The sequence below is a fragment of the Morchella sextelata genome (assembly GCF_020137385.1).
Source record: "Morchella sextelata strain SCLS chromosome Unknown scls_6, whole genome shotgun sequence".
NCBI classification, from domain to species: Eukaryota; Fungi; Ascomycota; class Pezizomycetes; order Pezizales; family Morchellaceae; genus Morchella; species Morchella sextelata.
In genome coordinates this window covers 1,878,986-1,900,321 of record NW_025408621.1, presented here as the reverse complement: position 1 = coordinate 1,900,321, position 21,336 = coordinate 1,878,986, and the positions used below count along the sequence as shown (strand labels likewise).

The window sequence follows — 21,336 nt, the reverse complement described above, 5'->3', positions numbered from 1 at the left end:
TTAATGATTGACACATCCGCCTACCACGTCCGATGCTGTGTTTTGATGAAGGTTATTCACCCACCGGTTCATTGTTACACGGCGCAGTAAATACTAAACAGGTCCCACAGAATTGATACACACTCATACATATCCTTTAGACACAACTCCTATGCTCCACAAAGTTGATAAGAAATACCGGGGCCAGGATGAATTTACCCTCTTACAATCAGCCCCGGATGTTGTTGAGCCACATTCACAAGGATGATGCGAGAGAAAAGCCGAACAAACGGCTCACAATGATATGATCGATTATCCATTACACCTCCTACGCGCAATAAAATAAAAAATAAAAATCAGCCCCAGAGGTATGCAGTGGCTGTACATACAGGAATCCGAACCACCCCCACGAACAGACGAGCAGCCTACGATCGAATACTCGAAGCGAAAAGGCGGGAACAGAAGATATCACCTTGCCCTACGACGAACCCGCCGACCTGGAAAGCATCACTCCCTCAACTCGCTCTAGCTCTCTTTTTGCGAATCTACATTGCTTTACTTGTCACAACAATCAAGCTTTTCAAGATATAGAGTAAGGTAAATTAGCAGTGCCAGGCCAAACGATCGTTACTCAGCACACTCTATTTCTTCTAATCTGCCAACCATGAACATCGATTGTTCCCAAATTGGAGGCGAGGATTCTGGCTATCAACAGATGTCGCCTATGGCCCCGTCCATCGAGTATTTCGACGACGATTCTGACTATGCTTCCGGGGATAGTTATCCATCGTCCATCCTATCAAGCGACTATAATTTCAAGTATGAGAACGGTCGTCGATATTTTGCTAGGCGACAGGTAAGCTTTATCTGATTTGTGTATTTTTCTCCCTTGCTGTTACGCGCCTTGGGGGTAGAAACTTTTTTTGGGGCTGTACTAACATTTAGCTTCCTAGGTCAAGTATCCATTCCCAAACGACGACAAGGAATGGAATCGCCTAGAGTTGACTCATCATATGTGGACTCTCTTGCTAGCTGGGAAGTTATTCAAGGCTCCAGTTGGTCCAGAGCCTCTGCGTATTCTTGATCTTGCTACGGGGACTGGACTTTGGGCGATCGAAGTTGCAGAGTAAGTTCAGCCGCTCCAACTATTCCCCCCCCCTCCCAAATTCCTCACCATTTATTAGAATTCTGACCAAAATGAGTAGCCAATATCCAGATTCACAAGTAATAGGTAACGATATCGCACCGACGAACCCACCATGGATGCCACCAAATCTCGACTTTCATATCGAGGATATCGAAGATGACTGGGTCTTTCCTCCAAATAGCTTTGACCTCATCCACATTCGTGGAATGGCTGGTTTTATCAAAGACTGGCCACGGCTTATCTCGCAATGCTTTACTGCTCTAAAACCAGGCGGATATATCGAGCTACAGGACCTTTCCAAACCATTCCAATGTAACGATGGCACCTGCGACGAAAACAGCATCCTTCAGAAATGGGTCCAGCTGTGGGAAGAGGGGAATATAAGGAGTGGGCGAGAGTGGCTCTCTGTTTCAGCCAATATTAAGAGCATTGTCAACACTGCTGGGTTCGTTGATGCTGTTGGTGAGATGGGCATGATCCCGACAGGCGGATGGCATCCAGATGCGAATCTTAAGGAGCTTGGGATGTGCATGCTGAAGCACTGGGTGGAAGGAGCTGAAGGAATCACCTTGGATATGTTTACGCGTGTGCTTGGTTGGAAAAAGACCGATGTTGACGAGCTACTGGTAAAAATCAGGAAGGACCTATTGAACCCGAAAATCCACACGTTCACGACGGCATGGCTTCTTTATGCTCGGAAGCCACTCGTGACCAAAACTCTGTTATGAGGAAGCACAGACACGCCCATCCTTATCTTGCAATTTTCCTACCTGCGGAGTTATGTGGTTGATCATGAGTTGTCTGGATTTTGGTCGGAGTTTTTTTTCTTCTTTTTTCCTTCTATTGTTTCCTTCTTTCCTAAAGAAAAATGGCGGTAAAAGGAGTTCATAGGCTACATTATTACGATGGGATGAGGTAGAAAATGAATTCAACACCCCCTCTCCCCCTCCCCACTCGTACTCGCGTGGAGAATAGTTATTACATGGTTTGTCTAATTTTCAGGAGTAAATCTTTATTCTCGGTATCTTTGATGATTTTATGATTCCTTTTCCCCCTCTACCTCCCCCCACCCCCCTTCTTTTTTTGTCTTCTTCACTCACCAATCCTGTCTTCTGTATTTAGGAGTTATCAGGAGAATAAATAAATATAAAAAAAAGCCATTCGCGTATACTTGTAAGTATCATCATCATTATCACAACCCTCGAGTGTGGGTGTGATACAGCGGGGGCGGCAGATCACTGTATGACGAGCATGCCACTAGGAGTACAGCTAGCTAGGGGAAGGGGGTCCCCGCTGGTGGAGCCGAGTGATAGATATGATGACACCTGCCAGATTTAAGGTTATCCTTCCCGTGCCCCCCCCTTCCCTTTCCCCATACCTTATGTATATTACCCCTTAGCAGGGCCCACTCCCAGCCCCAGATGTCAGATGTTTGAAAGGGGACGACACCCCTTGGTGCTACGTATGTGTGATGTATATTCAGGGGTCGGTCACACATAAGCTTATAAGGTTTGCCGGCATGTTTTAAGGTTCGCTCTGGGATTGCATGTGAGGCGATATGTACATGTACAGAAATGTGTACTCTACATAAAGCAAATGTACGTCTCGTACTTATGTATATGTAAGGTGTTCACAAACCAGGTGAGCTCAATAGTTGATACCAACATTTGCAAAATGTACCTACATGCTAAGAAACAGACCGTAATAAAGGAAAAGCAAAACAAAAACGAACCACACGTGCACGATTCGGAAAAAGAAAAGAGAGAGAGAGGGAAAAAGGAAAAATAAAAATAGATTGAGATTATACAGATCTAATATTCCACCCGGGCCCCTTGTCCCCTCATCTCACGCGGCCCGCTCCCGGTGCCCGGTCCCTCCGGCCTCTCCGGGCATCACCTGCACATCAGATGTTCCATCACACCCCACTCACAGCAACAGCAGCAGCAGTAACAGCAGGTACCAACGGCTTCCTCCCATATGTGACATGAAAGTTCGTGTGCGAGTGGTACGACCTATTCGCCAGGTCCTGCCTGAACTGACTATTCAGCTCCTTCACCGTATCCCTATCCATTCTCAGAAACCTCATAAACACGGCGAGCGAGATGCTGTCGCACCCATCAATCATGTGCTGCCGCATGTAGAATCCCAGGTCCTTCTGCGCCCTGTTTTTTGGCCAGGTGCCGAGCGCAATCTTGACGGGATCGTACTTGACACCCTCGAAGCCCACCTTCGCCATCTGCTTCGCGTGGTCGGACGTGGGGAGCTGGCGCCCTGCTTTGGAGATGCCGTCTATCCACATCGTGCACCACTTCATTATTGTTGAGTCGTCCGGGAGGGTGTTGTCGTCAGAACCAAAGCCAAGAAAGTCGCTGATCTCGAGGATGCCGCCCGGCTTGAGGACCCGCATGGCTTGTGCGTAGAGCTTGGGCCAGTCATCTATGAAGCCGATAAGCTGGCGGATATGTACCATGTCAAAGGTGTTGTCTGGATGGGTCCAAGTTTGCTCTATATCGTCGACCTCGAAAGTGACATTTGGGGGCACCCAGCGGGGCTGGATCGGCGAGAAGTCGACGCCAATGATTTCGGCATCGGGATATACACTGTGGAATTGTTAGTTACGGGAGCCTGGGCAGAGATGGGCGAAGAAGGGATTGAGTACTTACTCTCCACAGTCAATGGCCCAGATACCGTTTCCGGTGCCGAGGTCGAGTATTTTCTGCGGGTTCTCAAGATGGGGAGATGCGTGAAGGCGGCCTTTCAGTGCTAATAGACATATGTGGTGCTGCAGGTCCATCCGGTCCTGCTCTTCTTCGTCATTGGGCATTGCATATCTCCCCTAATACCAAGTATATTAGCAATTGAGCCTTACTTTCCCGCGGTTTTGATGATTGGGAAAATTGTTTACCTCGTGCCATCCATGATATCGTCTCCCATTCTCATAAACATGGTCCTTCACCGCACTTGAAAGGCTCGTTGTATCACTATCATAACCACTTGTATAATCGGTGCTTCCATGATCTTGATCAACTTCAATGACGTATTTCGACATGGCGTGGGGTTGATTCGCGTAAATATATATGCCTTTTTGTTCTGGGTATGTAGTTGGGAGCGGGTAGATTCCGAGGATTTGGGAGCTGGATGCTTATAGTCTTAGGAGCGCTCTGATTTTATATAACTAAGGGGTTCGTTGGGAGGAGAAGGACCATGTAGCTCCATGGCTTTTATTTCTTTTTAGAGAAAATATTGGTCTCAGTCTACCCCCCTCTCTTGATAATCAGGGAAACAAAGTGAGACAAAATTACACAAAACAGATGTTGTAAAAAGTGGCAGGATAATTGGACTTTAGCCACTTTCCCACGGGCCCCAATTAGGAATACTGGAGAGATATGGCGTGCATCGGGAACGGCCCGTTGGGGGGTGCAATACATTTGGTAGAGACTTATTATTCTCACTCTCCCTAAACTTTACAGGTGATACGTCGATTCCTCAAACAGGTACTGTATCTCCAGTAGCTCCATTTGGTGGCTCCTGGAGTTATGTCGAGTAGAGCACTAGTAGAGTAGCTGAAATGCATGATCTTTTTATGCTTCAGATCACTTCTTGGCTGCATTAGTTTTTTGCTTAGGCCCGTTTAGCAACGGCATTTGGTAGGACTCCATTCATAATTCCGTTTTCCAAAATCTTTTGTGCTTGACATACCATTTTGTAGGAATTTGGGATACTGGGATGCCAAAATAACTGGAAGTAGGACCTGCGTTTCTTTCGCCAAAACCCACCATGCCAGCCAAAAATATAACTTAAGTTTGGTAGACCAAACTCGTTTTGAAAGATTCCTTTTTTGCTCGCCTAACTAGCAAACGGGATTTGAAAGCCAAATGGGGCCTTTAGTCTTAGTAGAGGAAACGGACTTCCATGCAAGCCACCACATTTATTTCCTCCCGCCTATGCATCTCAGGGCTGTCCCAGTCTCCCCTGCAGAATTCGGGAAACAAGTCGAGCTTTTGATGGTAGTTCTCTACCAACCAGAAACGGTGCTTGTGGTCTTTGTGTGAGACACCAACGTTCGGCATCCAGACCGGCTGGTGATATTGTGTAGGCCCAAACACCATATGTAGGCTTATCCGACGCATGAGTGGTATTATGTGGAGTAAAGAAAAAGATACGAGATGTGGGGTTCTAGAAGATATGGAAGCTTGATCACTGATACCCCAGCCAAGATGATGAGGCTGCCCTCCGGTAGCGATACCCTATGTAGTGAATCCATATCCCAGGGAACAATTAAAAGTGCTGCCTGTAATAATCATTAGCGGAATCTGGAAACAAGGAGCGCCATGTCTTGACTGCTATCTAGCCGCTGATTTTCACCTAGGAGTAAAATGATCAACCTGCAAGGCATTTCTTTCTTCTTCTCCTTCGGAGGTTTTTGGAGGTAGGATATTCAAAGTCAAACTGACCTGCGTTTAATTAACCGCGTTCGTGGAGACGGCGGCACACAGAATCCATCCTCAAAATGAGCTTTTCAACCACACACATTCCGCCTGGCGGTTGGCAATGCTTCTCTCAGCGGATTCTCGCCGCCAACCTCAACCCTCGCGAATAGGAACTGAGACACGGCTGCACACAATCTAGCAGACCCGATTGGTCTGCAATCCTCTCCACCACCATCACGGAATATACCGCTCCCACGGTAAATGGGCTCTAGAGCAAAGAAAGTGATGCCGCACAAATAATTCCATGTGCACTCAGGTACTACTTGGTATGTAAAATTGTGATGCATGGGTGCTTGACATTGACCTCCCTATTGGTAGGATTGCAAGGCTTCAAGCATCTAGTCAAAACGTCTCACTAGTTACCCCAGATGTACTCACTTAAGAGAGGATATCTCAACCTAAACCCCTATTCTTTATTCAAGGCGCAGCATCTTGAGGGTAGGAGTGTGCGTTGCGCACCTGAGAGTCAATCAGTTCAGTAGTATTCTCACAGGTATTCGTTAAATTCAGGATTGTATCGGTTCTTCCTTGAACTAATAAGACATCGCGCGCAAATTCCTATTTATGGCCCTGATATTTTGATTGCCGGTTTAGCTCGGTAGGTAAACTCGGAGCACCTTGTGCTCGGTAATGAAGGATCACAATAACAGATAGAAATTCATTCTAAGGGTCGTAGAATAGCCATAATTGTTAATCCGAAGTCAGATTAGTGGTAAATTCATGTACTATGAATCTTCGTTATGCCCCTTAACGTGGAACTCCCCAAGAAACAGGGAATTTGCCGTGTATGCACCAATGCCGGATTCAACGTGCCGAGTGATTAGTTGTGAAGTTCAATACATATTCTGCTAGTCATTTAGAGAATGGACAAGGGGAATCTATACCCCTTAATCAGTGTATTTCGATAAATACTAATGGTTATAAATATAAATCTCCTTTGGTGCGTGCATATACGCCATGTAATGATACGTGTTCGTGCTCGGATCGGATTGGTATTAGTAGCCTTTATGAGTTTGAATCTTTGGAGCCAAGATTAAGATTTAAAGTCAGTTCTTGGTAGCGATTGTTTGTAGTTAAACCGATTTTTAGATATGGGGAGTAAACGCCCGCATCGCGAGCGGAAGATATGCCAATTAAACTAGCTTGTACTCGTGTATATTTCTACGCTTCGTACTAGTGTCTTGTCCAGATACGAGGCGAGAGCAGGGTATCTGATTCTTCATGATAGTATCGAATAGGGGGTATAAATTCATTGATCTTTGGCATTTGACCTTGGTATTGTACTCCGCTTATGGTGTACTCGGCCCGAAGTCTTGGGTCTATCTAAAGAGTGTGCGGTGGACGTTCAAGTTTCATCTGACCCAGCCTTCACTGATTGCGTAAAGTATCCGAGAATTATTTGAGAATATATATGTGCTCTGACGTACGGGAAACGAGAGTATTTGGCTGCTAAGGAGATTTGAATCCTTGTCCTGGGCTTGTACTTCCCCGAATCGATAGTAAAAAGGTCTCTTAAAATCTTAAACTATTGAATTGAAAGATAATAGCCAGATCGACCTTCATCATAATACTGCTGAAAAATGGCGCCCCGATTCACTCCGAGACAAGACAGTAGCTACTACGGGGATTGAGGTCGAGAGTTAGTCTATCTTGGGAAATAATAGATGAGAGTGTAAGCTTACGGCATAACTGAGATCATGTTCAGATGGCTATCAAATTTCTCCGATCCCCGAAAAGTGATATGCTTTTGTTGGATAGGCAAAAGTGTGACATGGTATTGTTGGTCCGTACAGGGTATGCAGTTCAAGTTATTACCATCTGAGACCCACGGAGATATTAAAAAGATAACCCCGGAATTGTAGCACCCTGTGAGTCGGTTCCTGTCAACCTTCACTATATCTGTTTTCATTAAACCTCTAGATCTACAGAGTTTACCAATATAGGTACTGCATGGTTTAGATCAAGGAGGATGTTCAATGTTTCCACTAAGCATAATGAGGGAAAACATACATACATATCATATGTGTTAATATTCCTTGTGGGAGATAAAAAGAGAATATCAGACATGGCGTCGCCGGCTGCATCAACAGATATTTCCTCAATCGGCCCTAGGCCCTGTACTACGGTATCTGTGGTAAATGAGTGGAACGTGGCGGTGTGGCTTGAACTATTATCTTCCTATTTGCTTGTGCAATGTGCATACAGCTCTTAACCCTATGGGCGCCACCACCATCATGTCACATACCCGATAGTGTATGGCGTATTCCAAACGAAAATCCTCAGGAAATTTTCGATCCTGTGATAGGTTTCGGTAAGCTTTGCCCTTAAGTTTATTTTTTGGCCTGCAGGTTGTTGAAGTCCTAGCTAGATTGTGTTCAGCGGTATGTGTCCCGGAGACATATCTAGATAATTGTAATCAGCGATCAGCCATCTCAGCTTGTAGTTGCAGCATACTTAGTGCCAAATCATGGGCTAATCTACTCTTAACACATTGTGATAGGAGTCCATGTTCTTGAGAAAGACACACACTTCCGTTTGAGTAAATTGTTCTCGGAAATCATTATTCCGAGTTGCGGTCGAATCCATTTTTATTGGAGTGTATTCTAGTAATACGTTCTTCAATAAGCTTTGTTGCCGCCATGTCAGAAGTGCGTGTACATACATAACTTAGCTAGAGAGGACCGTGGTGCAATAGTTACACCGGCTCCAATTACGGCCGTAACTATTTTGTTTCCGTAACTGAATCAAGGACCGAGGAGGTTTAGGCCTTGCTTACCCAAGAAGCCGTTGTCTTAAAGGAATTCTCTGGACAAGTGATCAAAGGACGTATGTCCTAAGTACGCAGCAAGCGTTGAAATCGGCTGCAATTAGGTATTTAACCAACTGATCAAAATCTGGGTATGACCCCTTAATTACTGTGCATCAAGGTAATCTTGAGGAATTGCTTTTTGGCAACAGTTGGATTGTGCCAGAAAGAAAGAAAAGAAGGGCACGAAGGGATAACTAAAATCTTCATACTTATGTCAGCACACAATATCCAATTCTATAATTATACAAGATTCTTGTCATTCACAACTCAGCTTAGTTAGCTCAATTAAACGCTGCAGCTTTCATTAGAAGTCCACTCCAATCCGGTAAATGGTGCTTGCTCCATATGTGTCGGAGAGGTCTACTAGATCCTGGGTTTGCTAGAAATTAGTATCCCTTCGTTACGAGAAATTGTACACAGGACCCTAGTAGATTACCCCTCCTGTTTTTGTGTTAATATGGAAGAGCTCCTCTGCGTGGCTTTGTTGACTGGTCACCAGTTGGGACCCATCAACTTGCCATATTTGACTATAAGAAAGTTCTGAGGTACATACTTAAGCTTCATTGTAGAGATTTTGAGTTTTTTATCGGGAGAAGTATGGTTGGCTGGCCGGATGATGACCTGAGGATGTTACATGACAAGTCTTGGTGACATGACGCTAACATAATACGCCACAGTAGCTTTTTTTTTGAAATACCTTTTTCTTTTTTTTCTTTTTTTTTTGCAATAAAGTTTCCGTCGATTATACGATAAGAATATTTGAAACGCTCTATATAAATATGTAAATAGTGAAGATTAGGTATAAAGGTGAAGTGGTTATCGACATTTGAAATAATATATGTATGTGTTTATCTGTAGGAAGGGCCTGCTGTTTATTATACTTCAACACTATCGCAGTCAATCATCTTACCCATAGCGTAATTTCTCCGGGATACATTTAAGAAGATTTGGTATTGACCTCTTAGAAACAATTGGGTCGCAGCGTATCCTTGCTCAACTCGCTGGAGAATGCTTGGTGTAAACCGATCCATAAATCCACCTGAACTACCAAGATTTCTTTATCTCGTGGGCCTCTAATCAAAGGGGATCCTTGGGATGGTTCTCAGCTTCTGCCTCTCTTCATCCTTCCTTGCTCCAATCGCCGATGGGACCTTGATTCCACAGCATTCGCCCCATCCACTGTGCACATGTGTCATCCCATCCTTATCAACCACGACCCTCCCCTCTTTAAACTCAACTGCCCTCTCCTCTTCCTCATACACACCCATACCCTCCGCCGCTTTCAATATGCCACCGAATAAAAAGTGTTGCATGACTGGTAATTTCCCCAGCACTTCAGTCTCATACATCTTCTTCATCCCGTCTGTGATCTTGGCCCAGTTCCGCGCATTTGATATATCATCCAGCATTGGAGAGTGCCATCGTAGCTTTGCAGTAGTCTTGATGGAATTGATGAAGGATATGCAGCCAAGGTACATGTACTCGTTTGAGAACTCCTCAAGTATTTCCGGATCATGGATACACTTTGGCCGGAGATGAGGGTGAGAGTAGAGTTGTGAAGCGCCGAACAGAAAGGGGAGATATTGGTAGTCGTCAAGCCCCCAAACACCATGGGAGCCAGCAGGTTCTAGGAGGTATGTGGTTTGGATGTGACGCATCAAAGAGATGTAACGATTGAAGACACGAAGGACTAGTGCTTGATAGTCGATGGGTGTGACAAGGGATAATTGGCGAAAGCAAAGGCTATGAGGCTCGTTAGCAAAGGAAAGTTATTGTGCTTTGGTAATGCCTACAGCCAGGAAATGAAATTAAGTTCATGGCCAGAACCATAATCAATTCGAGTGCGGTTACCAAAAGACTCAACCAAGTAACGTCTCACTTCCTCATTCGCAGCTTCTGAAGGCAGCCCTAGTTCCTCGTGTAACTTACCAGCTCGCTCTGCGACGGCATCATAGAAGCCCATGAACGATTTATTCCCGAATCTTCCCGCAGCTTCCTCTGGCGGGTTCTCGTCAACAATCCCCTGAATCTCGTCAAGGATATTTAAGAGCTTTGATACGAGCGGAGACACTACGCATTCGTGTGAGTTTTTAATATTGAGGACCGAATTTTTGAGATCTGTTATGAAGCAGACGATGAGGTCATGTGTGGGGGATGCTGTGTAGAGAACTAGATCATTGACGGTTATGAGACGTCTTTCGGGGGTGGTGAAGGTGATACTGTCGATGGGTGGCGGTGGAGGGGCAGTAGGCTCTGTGTTTTGAGGAGGTTCTGGTGGTCTATTGAGGGATGCCGGCATGATGATATGCTCTTAACGATGAGATATTAGTTGCGTTGGAGTTGGTAAAGCTAACGGGTATGAAGTGAGTGGGCGACTGAAGATGTGGAGGGGCTATTTCGCTAATGCACGACCACACCCCCCGCGCGGGTAATGCCGAGCCCGGAAATCACTAGAAGCAGAACGACCTAGGTACATCGTAAGCGGTGCTACACGCGCCTACATGTAAGTACCTACAGGTATATTAATACATGTATCTACATGTATATCTACTAACCTTGCGCTCACATCAAGTAAATATAAGTACATGTATATGTATACATGTGAGTATGTAGATACATTGATGTTATCGTGTTTACTTTAGATTAAAAACGGGTCTTCTGAAAGCCAAAGTGTCAGTAATTAGAGTGTCAAACTTCTTCATCAAGATGGACCTGGATCAGATCAACCACCCGCGGATAACCAAGTATCCGGAATTGTAGATTTTGGATGACTGTCGACAAAGCAGCTTAACGGATTTGATGCCCCTTCCTGCCTTTGGCGGCTCACATAGTCTACTCTACTCTACATATGTAGGGTCAGATGTATGTACCTACTTGAGTCTTCGGGCTGTTTTCTGCTATCATGGTGGGAGGGCTAAGGTTAAGAGCCACCTGACCCGAACACTTTGCGTCATTGCTAGTACATACATAGTTATAAGCCTTAACGGGGATTTAGAAAGCGCCGCTGAGAGCATGATTTCCCTCAAGGATACATGTATCTCTGTAATCCCGATGATGCATAGCGAGGCTACCATCGAAAAAAAAGCCATTTGGGCGGGCAAACCACAGGCTTTATGCAGTTGGCCTAAACCAGTGAAAGTCTTCTCTTTATCTGTACCTTTATCCCGGGAAGCCGAAAACATCGCGGCTGGAGCGATGTCTTCACTGAGATTTTTATCATAAGGTCAGTTTCAACGTCAGCGGTGTAGGGTTAGGTATAAGATACTGTATTATGCACCTCACCCCGCCACGTTATCTCGACTCATGTTTCTGGTGATAGGTCGCGTGCGCCAGGCCTAACCATTGACGCCTACATATATACGTCTAAACCTGTAGTGCGTCCATGTAGGTACCTACATGGCATTCAAGGGAGTGAGCGACCCAGAAGGATTTTGTTATTGTTGATGACACTGTGTAGTTTATCTTCGTTTGCTTCCTCTAGGTATGTATGTGCTTTGTATGTCATGATGGTTGAATTCTGGGCCAGGGACGGAGCGTACGGAATGACCCTAGTACATACAGTCATCTGTCCCCAAGATAGGGCCTTGTCCACTAGCTAGTGATAGGAATATATAAATATCTCTAATTTATGCTCCCGTGCCCCTCTTCCTTTTGGATATTTCTCATCTCCTTCCCTCCTATATTCTATTGCCCTGTACCGGAGCAACTTTATCGATCTGCCATTCATTCATTCAGCTGACCGTGACCGCTACTCTTGTCTTTACCTTTTCCACCACATAATTACTCCTTACCACAACAGCCCCCGATAATTTTCTTTTTACTGTACTGAACTCCTCGATATATCATTTGTTTCTCTCCGATCATTGCGCCACTTCGAATTTACTCGCCAAAACGAAAGATATGGAATCTCCAGTTTCCAACGACAAGGGCGACCATCTTTGTGTCCTCGTGCATGGGTAAGCTGATTACTATTTCAAACTGTATTAGCTATTTACCTTCTCTCAAAGAGCCTCTTTAACTCACAAACTTTCGCCAAATAGATTATGGGGAAATCCCTCTCATCTCGATTACCTCGCTTCGGCGTTGCGGGCTCGTTATGATGAATCGATATTACAGATACTTATTGTGAAACGCAACTCTGGGACATTTACCTATGATGGAATCGAAACAGGTGGTGAGCGTGTGACCAGAGAGATCGAAGATGCGCTGGAGGAATATGCTCGGAACGGTATCGAAATCCGGAAGATGAGTGTTGTCGGGTATTCACTTGGTAGGTTACTTACAGCTCTTCTGAGCGACAGACACATTAGTCCTACCTAGATTATCAACACGCGAAGGATCCTGAATGATGGAAGTGTGAAGAGAAAGCAATAATAAGGTGAGGTTCAATAGGGCTGACTAGTGGGTGGTTTCGGCTGTTTTAGGAGGTCTCGTCGCAAGATACGCTATCGGATTGTTATACTCTAAAGGATATTTTGAAAAGATTCAGCCTATGGTATGTTTTCTCGCGGTTTTTTTTAGTAGCCCGATGTATGTACTTACTTGAGTTAGAACTTTTGCACATTTGCAACTCCGCATCTAGGCGTGAGAACACCACTCCTTGGTTGGCATAATCATATTTGGTTTGTCTTCGATTTCCTACTTCCTGGGCTCTATCCTAACGATAGTTCTGATTAGGAATGTCCTTGGAGCTCGCACTCTCTCTGCCTCAGGCCGCCAGCTATTTATGATCGATAACTTCCGCAATACCGACCGTCCGTTGCTTTCAGTCCTTTCTGATAAGGATTCAGTGTTTTACAAAGGCCTCTCATTGTTTTCAAACAGGGTTCTCTATGCCAATGTTGTTAATGATCATTCAGCATGCTATTACACAACTTTCATATCACGAATTGACCCATATGCCAGCATCTCATCTCTTTCGATCAACTACGTCCCAGGTTACTCCCCAGTTGTTATTGATCCCAATAACCCATTTTCTCCGGCTACGAAGGAAGATGAAAAGCTCCCTGTGACCCATAGAATTACCAAGACCACTACAGGTGCTGTACGAAGGCTACCTATGGCCCTCATCTATGGTCTTGTAATTCCTATTGGGATAATCGTGTTTCTTCTCAGTTCCGTTATTCAAAACTTTTCAAGCAAGCGGAGAATTAGGCTGCATTCAAGTGATGAAAGCTTGGATTATCACAGACTTCCGCTATTGGTCGAAGAGATGCAGGAAGCAGCAGAAGGGATAATTGAGGATATTCACCATGAAATGAGTCCACAGCATTTACCCGCTGGGTCTGAGGAGAGTGTAAATGTTTCGCCGACTTCTACAATCTCCGAGATGTCCAGGTCTGGATGGACTTTGGCAGGCTCTAGCTCTGATTTTCGTGATGGGGATCGAAAAAGCCAGGTTCACTCCGATCCCGCCGTAGCGGATACTCCAACACTTTCTGCTCGTGATAAGAATGAGATTGATGACGAAAGCAATCCGGCTACAGCTTCAGTCGAAGAAAGAACTAGAAAGTATGATGATGACCAGGCCGCCCTTGAGACAGAGCAACTGCTTCAGGGGGAGCAACGCCAGATGTCGTTTCCAACTCTCGCTCTTGCGTCGCACCAGTTTGACATCATTGCTAGCTTGGATTCGTTGGGGATTAAAAAGTTCGCAGTATACATTCACAATGATAGACATTCGCATGCGGCCATCATTGTGAGAAAAACATGGTCAAAGAGATGGGAAGAGGGCAAAGTTGTCGTTGGGCACTGGCTGAACGAGGCATTTATCATTTAAATAATGCAGTGGCCAATTCAAGACACCGGCGTTCACTGTATCTACGGTGAGTCTGGGAAGTAAACTTGTGCTCAAGCATAGTAGTTACATGTGGGTTCCTACAACGGTAGGTTTTTTCTTTCTTTTTCTAACAACCTCGTTTTACTGGGGCCCTCTTGGCTTGATTTTCTTTTAAAAGTCGTACGTTTTAGAACATTCTTTTTTACTACATGTCATTGTAGCCCGCTACATTAGTACGTACATCTAGATTTGGGAACGGCTGTTTAGACTTGTGCAGTAGATGTATCTTCTCACCTGTTCCTATATTTTTCTTTTTGTCGCAAATGGATACTTGTGTATCGCTATTCCCTTTGTATTTTCCTGCCCTTGAAAATCTGCTCAGGAGCTTTGTTGTTTTTGTTTTTCTAGATATAGAGATACATCTCAATTACTTTCCTTATGCAGCACTTCTATCCTACGTTAAATTTCTAGAACTCATTTTTCAATCTCCTCATATCACTCACCGCCAACTATACCGACTACATGTATGTACTTAACTAAGATCAGTACCAAGCCGTGTGTGTGTGCGACCCCTTCCCTCTCATTCTCCGGCGCTCTTTACTACTACTTGTAGTGATTTCTTTAAAATAAATACACACCAACCAGAGTGGACAAAAATACACCAGAAGGGTGAGCGCGAGCTTCCATGAAGCCCCACGCGGGGGTCGAGCCCGCAACCTTGAGATATCACAATTGCTTGTAAGAGTCTCACGCTCTACCGATTGAGCTAGCGAGGCATGAAGAAGTATCACTCGTTCTCGTTATTAGTATCAATTGTGGCCAGGGATGTTGGTGTGAGGCACTAATAGTAGAATTTTCAGTGGTGGCAATGATCTGTGGAACAACGGTTTCCAGGGCACCAGGAGCGTTAAAAGGGTGTAGAATATTTTCACTGGTAGGATAAAGGCAAATATTATAATTCACTTTGTATTTCTCTCAAAACTTCTGTCACTCAGCACTCGACAAAGGTTCTATGATCATTGGCCATGGTTTCGCCCAATCAGTGATTATTCGAGTTTGTTTTGAACAATTCTGAACTACAGAGATAGCCCTATATCGTAATCCTGTTTAATACTAATATTCTAACCTCAAGTTTCGCCAACCCAAGAAAAGTTTCTACTGCCTGATATTTATCTATACGTCTACACATATGCATGGCATGTGGAAATAACTGAATTGATAACTTCTCAAGCCCTTAAACCTCGTTAACCATATCTGAAGGTCCGCATACTTCATAGCCACATATCTGATGCAACACGCGGTTTAAATCCACGGTGAGGTCTAGTTTTTAAACCTTTTCAAAGGCTCAGGACCACCACATACGAGCATTACCTTCTTCAATTTGGCGACATTATTGCAAAGGCAATCCCATAAAGCACGCCTCGCTAGCTCAATCGGTAGAGCGTGAGACTCTTAATCTCAAGGTTGCGGGTTCGACCCCCGCGTGGGGCTCATAAGAGCATTCCTTTTGCTTTGATGTGCTGTGAAAATTCTCCCTGATATCAGGGTTGTGATTGTGGATATTAGGGTTGCCAAGAAAGGACCCTGGATACCGGCGCGGCGGCAGAATTTTTCGTGATCCACAATGGGTTATTTTGATCTTGTTTTTGAGGTAGTGGCCTACATATATTGACATGAGCTAGGAGCGTTCACCAAAGATGCTACGAGGCGAGTAAGAGAATGGGTACATAGTACCGCAGACATCCGCACTGGAATAATACTTCTCACGATCAGTGGGCATAATCGATGAAGACCAATGCAGTTTCGGTATGAGTTCGGGATATACGGAAATCTAAGTCTTATTTATGCCTTGAGAACACAATGTTGCAGCTATATTCTGCGCGTGGTTTATCTTGTGTTTGTTGTGGCGCAAAATTTTCAATCAACGGAACGTAAATAATTTGTTCGACATGTTTTACGGGTGAATTTTTACAGCTTTAAGACTGTATCGGTAAAAGTAATATAAAGACTTATTCGAGTCTTATCCGTAAGAGGGCCTTACAAGGACCTCACCGGAATTAAAGTCTTAAAAAATCTTAAAACATGCTTAGAGCCAACTACTTATTAAAGCTTTATAAGTAGAAAAGGTCTTTTAATATCATCCTCCAGATAAAGGTTCTTTAAACTCCCATATTCTATAGGTCTTGTACTGACAGGATCCATATAATCGCTCGACACTGAGCATAGCCTGCCCAGTGGAACCCTGAAAGGTCAACGTCGGTCATGTTTCATCACTCGATGCTAAAGCTCTTTGGGGGATTAATTCATTAATGGAGGAATTACGCCATCATTGATTTGGGCTCAATCGGTAGAGGGTGAGACTCTTATTGTAATCTCAAGGTTGGGGGTTCGACCCCTGCGTGGGGCTTCAATGAAGCTACTTTTTTGCTACATTTCTCATTATTTGGTTCTCTGGAGTGGACCAAGTAACAGGGTCACACTGCGGATCCAGCATTCGTGAATGTGATTTGGTCATGCTGTTATGGCGGAGTTGAACCGATAGCTGTGATAAGATGGATGCCCTATATACGATATTTACCCTACAGTGGCCCTCGGAAAACTTTTACAAGGCGGAAGAAACACAACTTAATGGACCAAAAGACCCTACCGGAAGTGACCAAATACCCGAATTTCCTATATTCAAATGCAAAAAGACTCCCACTTCACCCTTATTAGGGACAAAGCAAAACTAAAAGACTAGAACGACCAGCAAGGGACTCGAACCCTCAACCTCGGTCTTAGGAGGACCACGCGCTACCATTGCGCCAACCGGCCAGTTGATGACGTCAAGGCAAATTTTTTTATCAAAAAAGGTTGTTAAAATCTGTTTAGTTGACCTCCTGCCTCCTTGCGACTCTTTCTTGATTGAATTTAACGCACTGATGGTGGCCACATAAACCTCTTACGAGAAGCGGAAACTCGTGAATTGCGAAAAGAATATCATTACCCCCCATCAGTCTTGGCAGGTTCAGCAGAGCTTTACCGGCTTGGCATGTTCGTTTTACAATGGGGTGTGCTGGGAAAAATGTTTCAGGATTGACCGTTTTCTACGATCCGTCTAGAACCGGACAACATATGTTCTATTTTAACGGGATGGGGTCGTGGGTGCAAGTCTCGTTACTCAACCACACGAGCCAATCCCGGGCTGTGGCAGTGGTGTGATGTTGGAAATGAGACCACACAGAAAAAAATCGATCGCGTGTATGCGTGGCGTTTTATTGGGTGCGGTGGAAGGGAACGGGAGGTGGTGGAATGCTGGGAGTGCATTGAGAGTCATGATGCGTAGTACGATAGACCGATGGAGACCGGTTGGAATCGCAAGGGTACATTTTTGACATCGCGAGTGTGATATCTACCGCGAATTGTAGGTGCACCAAGTATGATATTCGCAATAATTCACTTGAGGACGGATAATCAAATCACTTAAAAGTCGTTATATTGGCTGAAAATAAATATAAAAGTTATATCTTCTAATTCCCCCAATCATCATCAGCATCCCCCTCCCCGTAATTGAAACACGGCACCCCAAAGACAAGGACCAAGACGTAAAGAAACAAGTGACAAAAAACAAAACACAAGAGAGGATCAGTAAGGTAACCCAGATCCATCAACAACACCCTAACAACCGACCCACTATACACACAATCAATCGCTCTAGTTAAACAGCGACGATAGAAAATGAAAAGTAAAAGTGAAAACAAAAGGGAGAAAGAGGACGAGCCGTAGGGAGCCAACACCAAAGCAAAATGCAGTAGATCTACCACCTAAGAAAGAAATCCACATAGCTCGGTCTATAGTATATATACCACGCACACAAAAAGAAGAATCAGCAGTAGTAGTGGAACACGAATATTTATTTCGAGTGTGACTCAATTCTCCTCCTCAAGTTCCTGGTTCGCTTTCTGAGCTTCTTCAGCTTGTGCTTCTTCATTCTCAGGCCTCTCCGTCTCTTTACAGACAGCGCCTGCATCACGCCCCTGTCCTCGCTTTCGGGCTCAACCATGTCCTTCATCTCGTCCATAGCATTCTCCTCCTGGATCTGCTGTCTGATCATGATCCTCTCCAACGGCATGTCAACGATGCGGTTGTTGAATTGCACCTTCGCCGGCCTCACGAACGCAGTCTGGGCCTGTGGCACAGGGGGCGGGCAGAACGGCATATACCGCTTTCCACCGACAAGGTTCTCGGGCGTGATGACTTCACTGGCGTTGTTTTCGGGGGCGCCGAAGTCGGCGGCCATAGAGGAGGCGTGCGAGTCGTGGATGGGCGAGAGCTTGCGGCGGGTGAAAATGGAGTCGAAGGAGGTCTCGGAGTATGAGAGCGGTACGACGTGGGAGATGCTCACCGGACGGTGTTGGGCAAAGAAGGTGGAGATTGCTACGTCTATAAGATGTTAGAATCATTTTGCTCTCTCTAGATATCGAAACAGAGAGATGGGGGATAAATCGCCAACATACCAGCAGGGTGCAAATGATCCGTACTTGGCACAACGGGGATGTTAGTTCCCTCCTTGACTCCCATAGCACTCGCGGAGGACCGCACAGTCTTCAACCCCGCCCGTCCACTTCTCTTCAACGCCGCGGCCGCGGCCGCAATCCCAGTGGTGGCTGCGGTGCCGTTGCTGTTGTTGCTGTTGTTGCTCGGGGCGGAGGGATTGCTTGGCTTGCTGCTGCTGCTGGAGTATCGTCTGTTGCGTTGGCTGGCCATCATTGGCATCGAGACGCCGGACGGGGTGATGGTGGACGCCGTGGTGGTGCCGCAGACACGCGGGGCGAGCGCGATCCGTCGGAGAGAGAACATTTCGAGTGAGTGGGTGAGTGAGTGTAAGGGCTTTTTGAGGTGCTGCTCGCAGGGGGGAGGAAGAAGGGGCTATCTAGGGGTATCTAGAGACTGTGTAGGAGTGTCGTGGTGGCGGGCTGACGATGGGTTGAGGTCGGACGTTCAGGTTTGGTTGGCACTGCCAAGACAGCTGATTCTTACCCAAAGATGCAGCGCGTAGAGAACGGGAATAGGCACATCAATAAAATGCAGGAGATCCTCTTTTCCCTTGCTTCTGCTCTAATTAATCCTGGGGTAGATTATCTACTATATAAATACTGAAGTCTCCCTACATACATCTTGTCGATCTATCTGTCCATCCACCCAGTTTACAACTCGTGACAGGATTCAATTATTTATGCCAGACAAATAACTCAAAATCCCCTCACTGGGCCACCGTTTAGAGTTATACGGTGTACCTACTGTTACGTCTGATGCCTTCCTGCCCAGTCCTACTTCAAATTCAATGCTCCCCGCGGGGCCCTGAATGATGTGGCCGTGTTCACTGTCCTTTTTTCTTTCCCACAAATCGGTGCTGTTGTGTAATCTAACGTCATAATACAATGGTACCCATTCGTCAGCCTCACCTCTCAGCCCGAAAGGAAATTCGGTAGATGTGCTTGATTGAGATAATGACTGGCGTGTGGTTGCATAACTGCCCTTAAAACGGGTCTGGCATCCGGATCTCGCCTGTCTCTGTTTTCTTTTTATGCACATACTTTTTCGGCCCGGTGTCGTGCTTCGGTGCATAACGCAACCACCCGATCATTCGAAATCACTCGGGCCGGGTACCATCGGCTGTGTGGTGTTCGGCTTGCTTTTCGGCATTTGTGTGGTGGACAGGGCTGCGCCAATGATTGGCAGATAGGTTGTGAGGCGAAAAAAGTTTCAGATCCAAATATCATTGCACTCTTGGCATCAGCTCCCTCGACTTTGAGCGTCTGTTTACGCACCGCAATAAGAACCCTTTCTTCCCTGGCTAAGTGTTTTTCCGCTGTTGCCATAATTGAAATCTCTGGAACTTGTGCCCCACATCGCGGATGGCCGATAATGGGGTACAAAGGGTTCTAGTTATCAAACTTCCATGCCTCGCTAGCTCAATCGGTAGAGCGTGAGACTCTTAAGGTAATCTCAAGGTTGCGGGTTCGACCCCCGCGTGGGGCTTTTATACTAAATCGATGGGGAGGTTTTCTCTCAAGTTGACGTCCTGTTTCTCGATTAGTTTTTTGGGCCATGATTTTTAGATAAGGTGTACATTTTGGGAGTAGGATTGAATCTAATGGAGCCATAGCTTTTTAGCAGTGCATGATTTGATAAAGAACGACAGGAAATATTGGAGCTAAGGCTATAATAACCCACATAAATATATATATCACCTAGAAAGCACACGAGGAAGGTATACCACGGGTAAGTGCTATTAACCTCATATGTGGTGCGCGCCAACGTATACAAATCTCTATCCACGATAGGCTTTGGAGTTTCCTTCGGTGTGTCTGAAGGGCAGAAAACATCAATTCTCTGCCGCCATTGCCGCCTAGGTGTTGATACGACTCAAATTGTAGCAGGGAGGTGTTGACAAGTGTTGATAAACCAATTTGCCTCGGGTCCCAGCTAGGTCTTAATTCAGTGGATTCATCAGTCCTGGACTACTCGCTGCGCGCAAACTGAGGGTTGGGCCAATACCTTTCACAATCGGTCCGTCGTTAACGTTAAGGGCCATGGTTTGTTGCTGTTATTTGTGATCATTATTCATTGAATTGCTGGTTTCCAGTTGGCAATTGAGTTGTATAGTTTGGACGTTGTTCCCAGCAGGCTATGCATACGTATTGCACTTTATTTTGATGAAATCTGTTCTCAAGGCCCTAGGCTTAGTTAGCACTTACAAGCACTATAGGGGATTTCGTTCCAACTTCCTCATTTCCTTCGTCCCTCCTTTTTTTCGTTCCTCCTTTCTTTCAAATGGACAGTCATATTTTTCAATTTTCTTTTCTTATCAAGGATTCTATATTATTTATTAATCCCAGCTAGAGCCTTTGGTGACTGGTTTCGACATATAGAGAGTTCCGTCCTCGTACCATATCAGCTGATCTCAACGGTGATCTCCGTGATGAGCCGAGTGATACTTTATGTACCCACATGCCTTCCACTTCGAATCCTTGACGACGACTTTAGCCACCATGGGATTATAGAAACCCGATCCCGCCACGATATATCTCAATCACATATCGACATCGACATATCGACATAAACATATGGATCTGGCAGGTAACATCCG

General features: G+C 45.3%; 5 protein-coding genes across 5 annotated transcripts; 2 read left to right on the top strand and 3 right to left on the bottom strand.

The window, feature by feature from the left end:
- Positions 1 to 643: 643 nt before the first annotated feature.
- H6S33_011613 (uncharacterized protein) lies at positions 644 to 1,854 on the top strand (the record flags this gene model as incomplete). Its single annotated transcript, XM_044842994.1, has 3 exons — positions 644 to 835; positions 933 to 1,105; positions 1,185 to 1,854. The coding sequence occupies 3 exons, from the start codon at positions 644 to 646 to the stop codon at positions 1,852 to 1,854; spliced, it is 1,035 nt and encodes a 344-aa protein (XP_044696381.1).
- A 1,187-nt stretch (positions 1,855 to 3,041) lies between these two features.
- On the bottom strand, positions 3,042 to 4,175 carry H6S33_011612 (uncharacterized protein; the record flags this gene model as incomplete). Its single annotated transcript, XM_044842993.1, has 3 exons — positions 3,042 to 3,726; positions 3,790 to 3,962; positions 4,032 to 4,175. 3 exons carry the CDS (start codon positions 4,173 to 4,175, stop codon positions 3,042 to 3,044), a joined length of 1,002 nt encoding a protein of 333 aa, XP_044696380.1.
- Positions 4,176 to 9,498: 5,323 nt separating this feature from the next.
- Positions 9,499 to 10,724, bottom strand: H6S33_011611 (uncharacterized protein; the record flags this gene model as incomplete). Its single annotated transcript, XM_044842991.1, has 2 exons — positions 9,499 to 10,168; positions 10,219 to 10,724. 2 exons carry the CDS (start codon positions 10,722 to 10,724, stop codon positions 9,499 to 9,501), a joined length of 1,176 nt encoding a protein of 391 aa, XP_044696379.1.
- A 1,601-nt stretch (positions 10,725 to 12,325) lies between these two features.
- H6S33_011610 (uncharacterized protein) lies at positions 12,326 to 14,204 on the top strand (the record flags this gene model as incomplete). Its single annotated transcript, XM_044842990.1, has 5 exons — positions 12,326 to 12,381; positions 12,466 to 12,695; positions 12,850 to 12,920; positions 12,977 to 13,047; positions 13,103 to 14,204. 5 exons carry the CDS (start codon positions 12,326 to 12,328, stop codon positions 14,202 to 14,204), a joined length of 1,530 nt encoding a protein of 509 aa, XP_044696378.1.
- A 3,892-nt stretch (positions 14,205 to 18,096) lies between these two features.
- H6S33_011609 (uncharacterized protein) lies at positions 18,097 to 19,043 on the bottom strand (the record flags this gene model as incomplete). The annotated part of the gene is made up of 2 exons (XM_044842989.1): positions 18,097 to 18,626; positions 18,701 to 19,043. 2 exons carry the CDS (start codon positions 19,041 to 19,043, stop codon positions 18,097 to 18,099), a joined length of 873 nt encoding a protein of 290 aa, XP_044696377.1.
- Between the last annotated feature and the right edge of the window lie 2,293 nt (positions 19,044 to 21,336).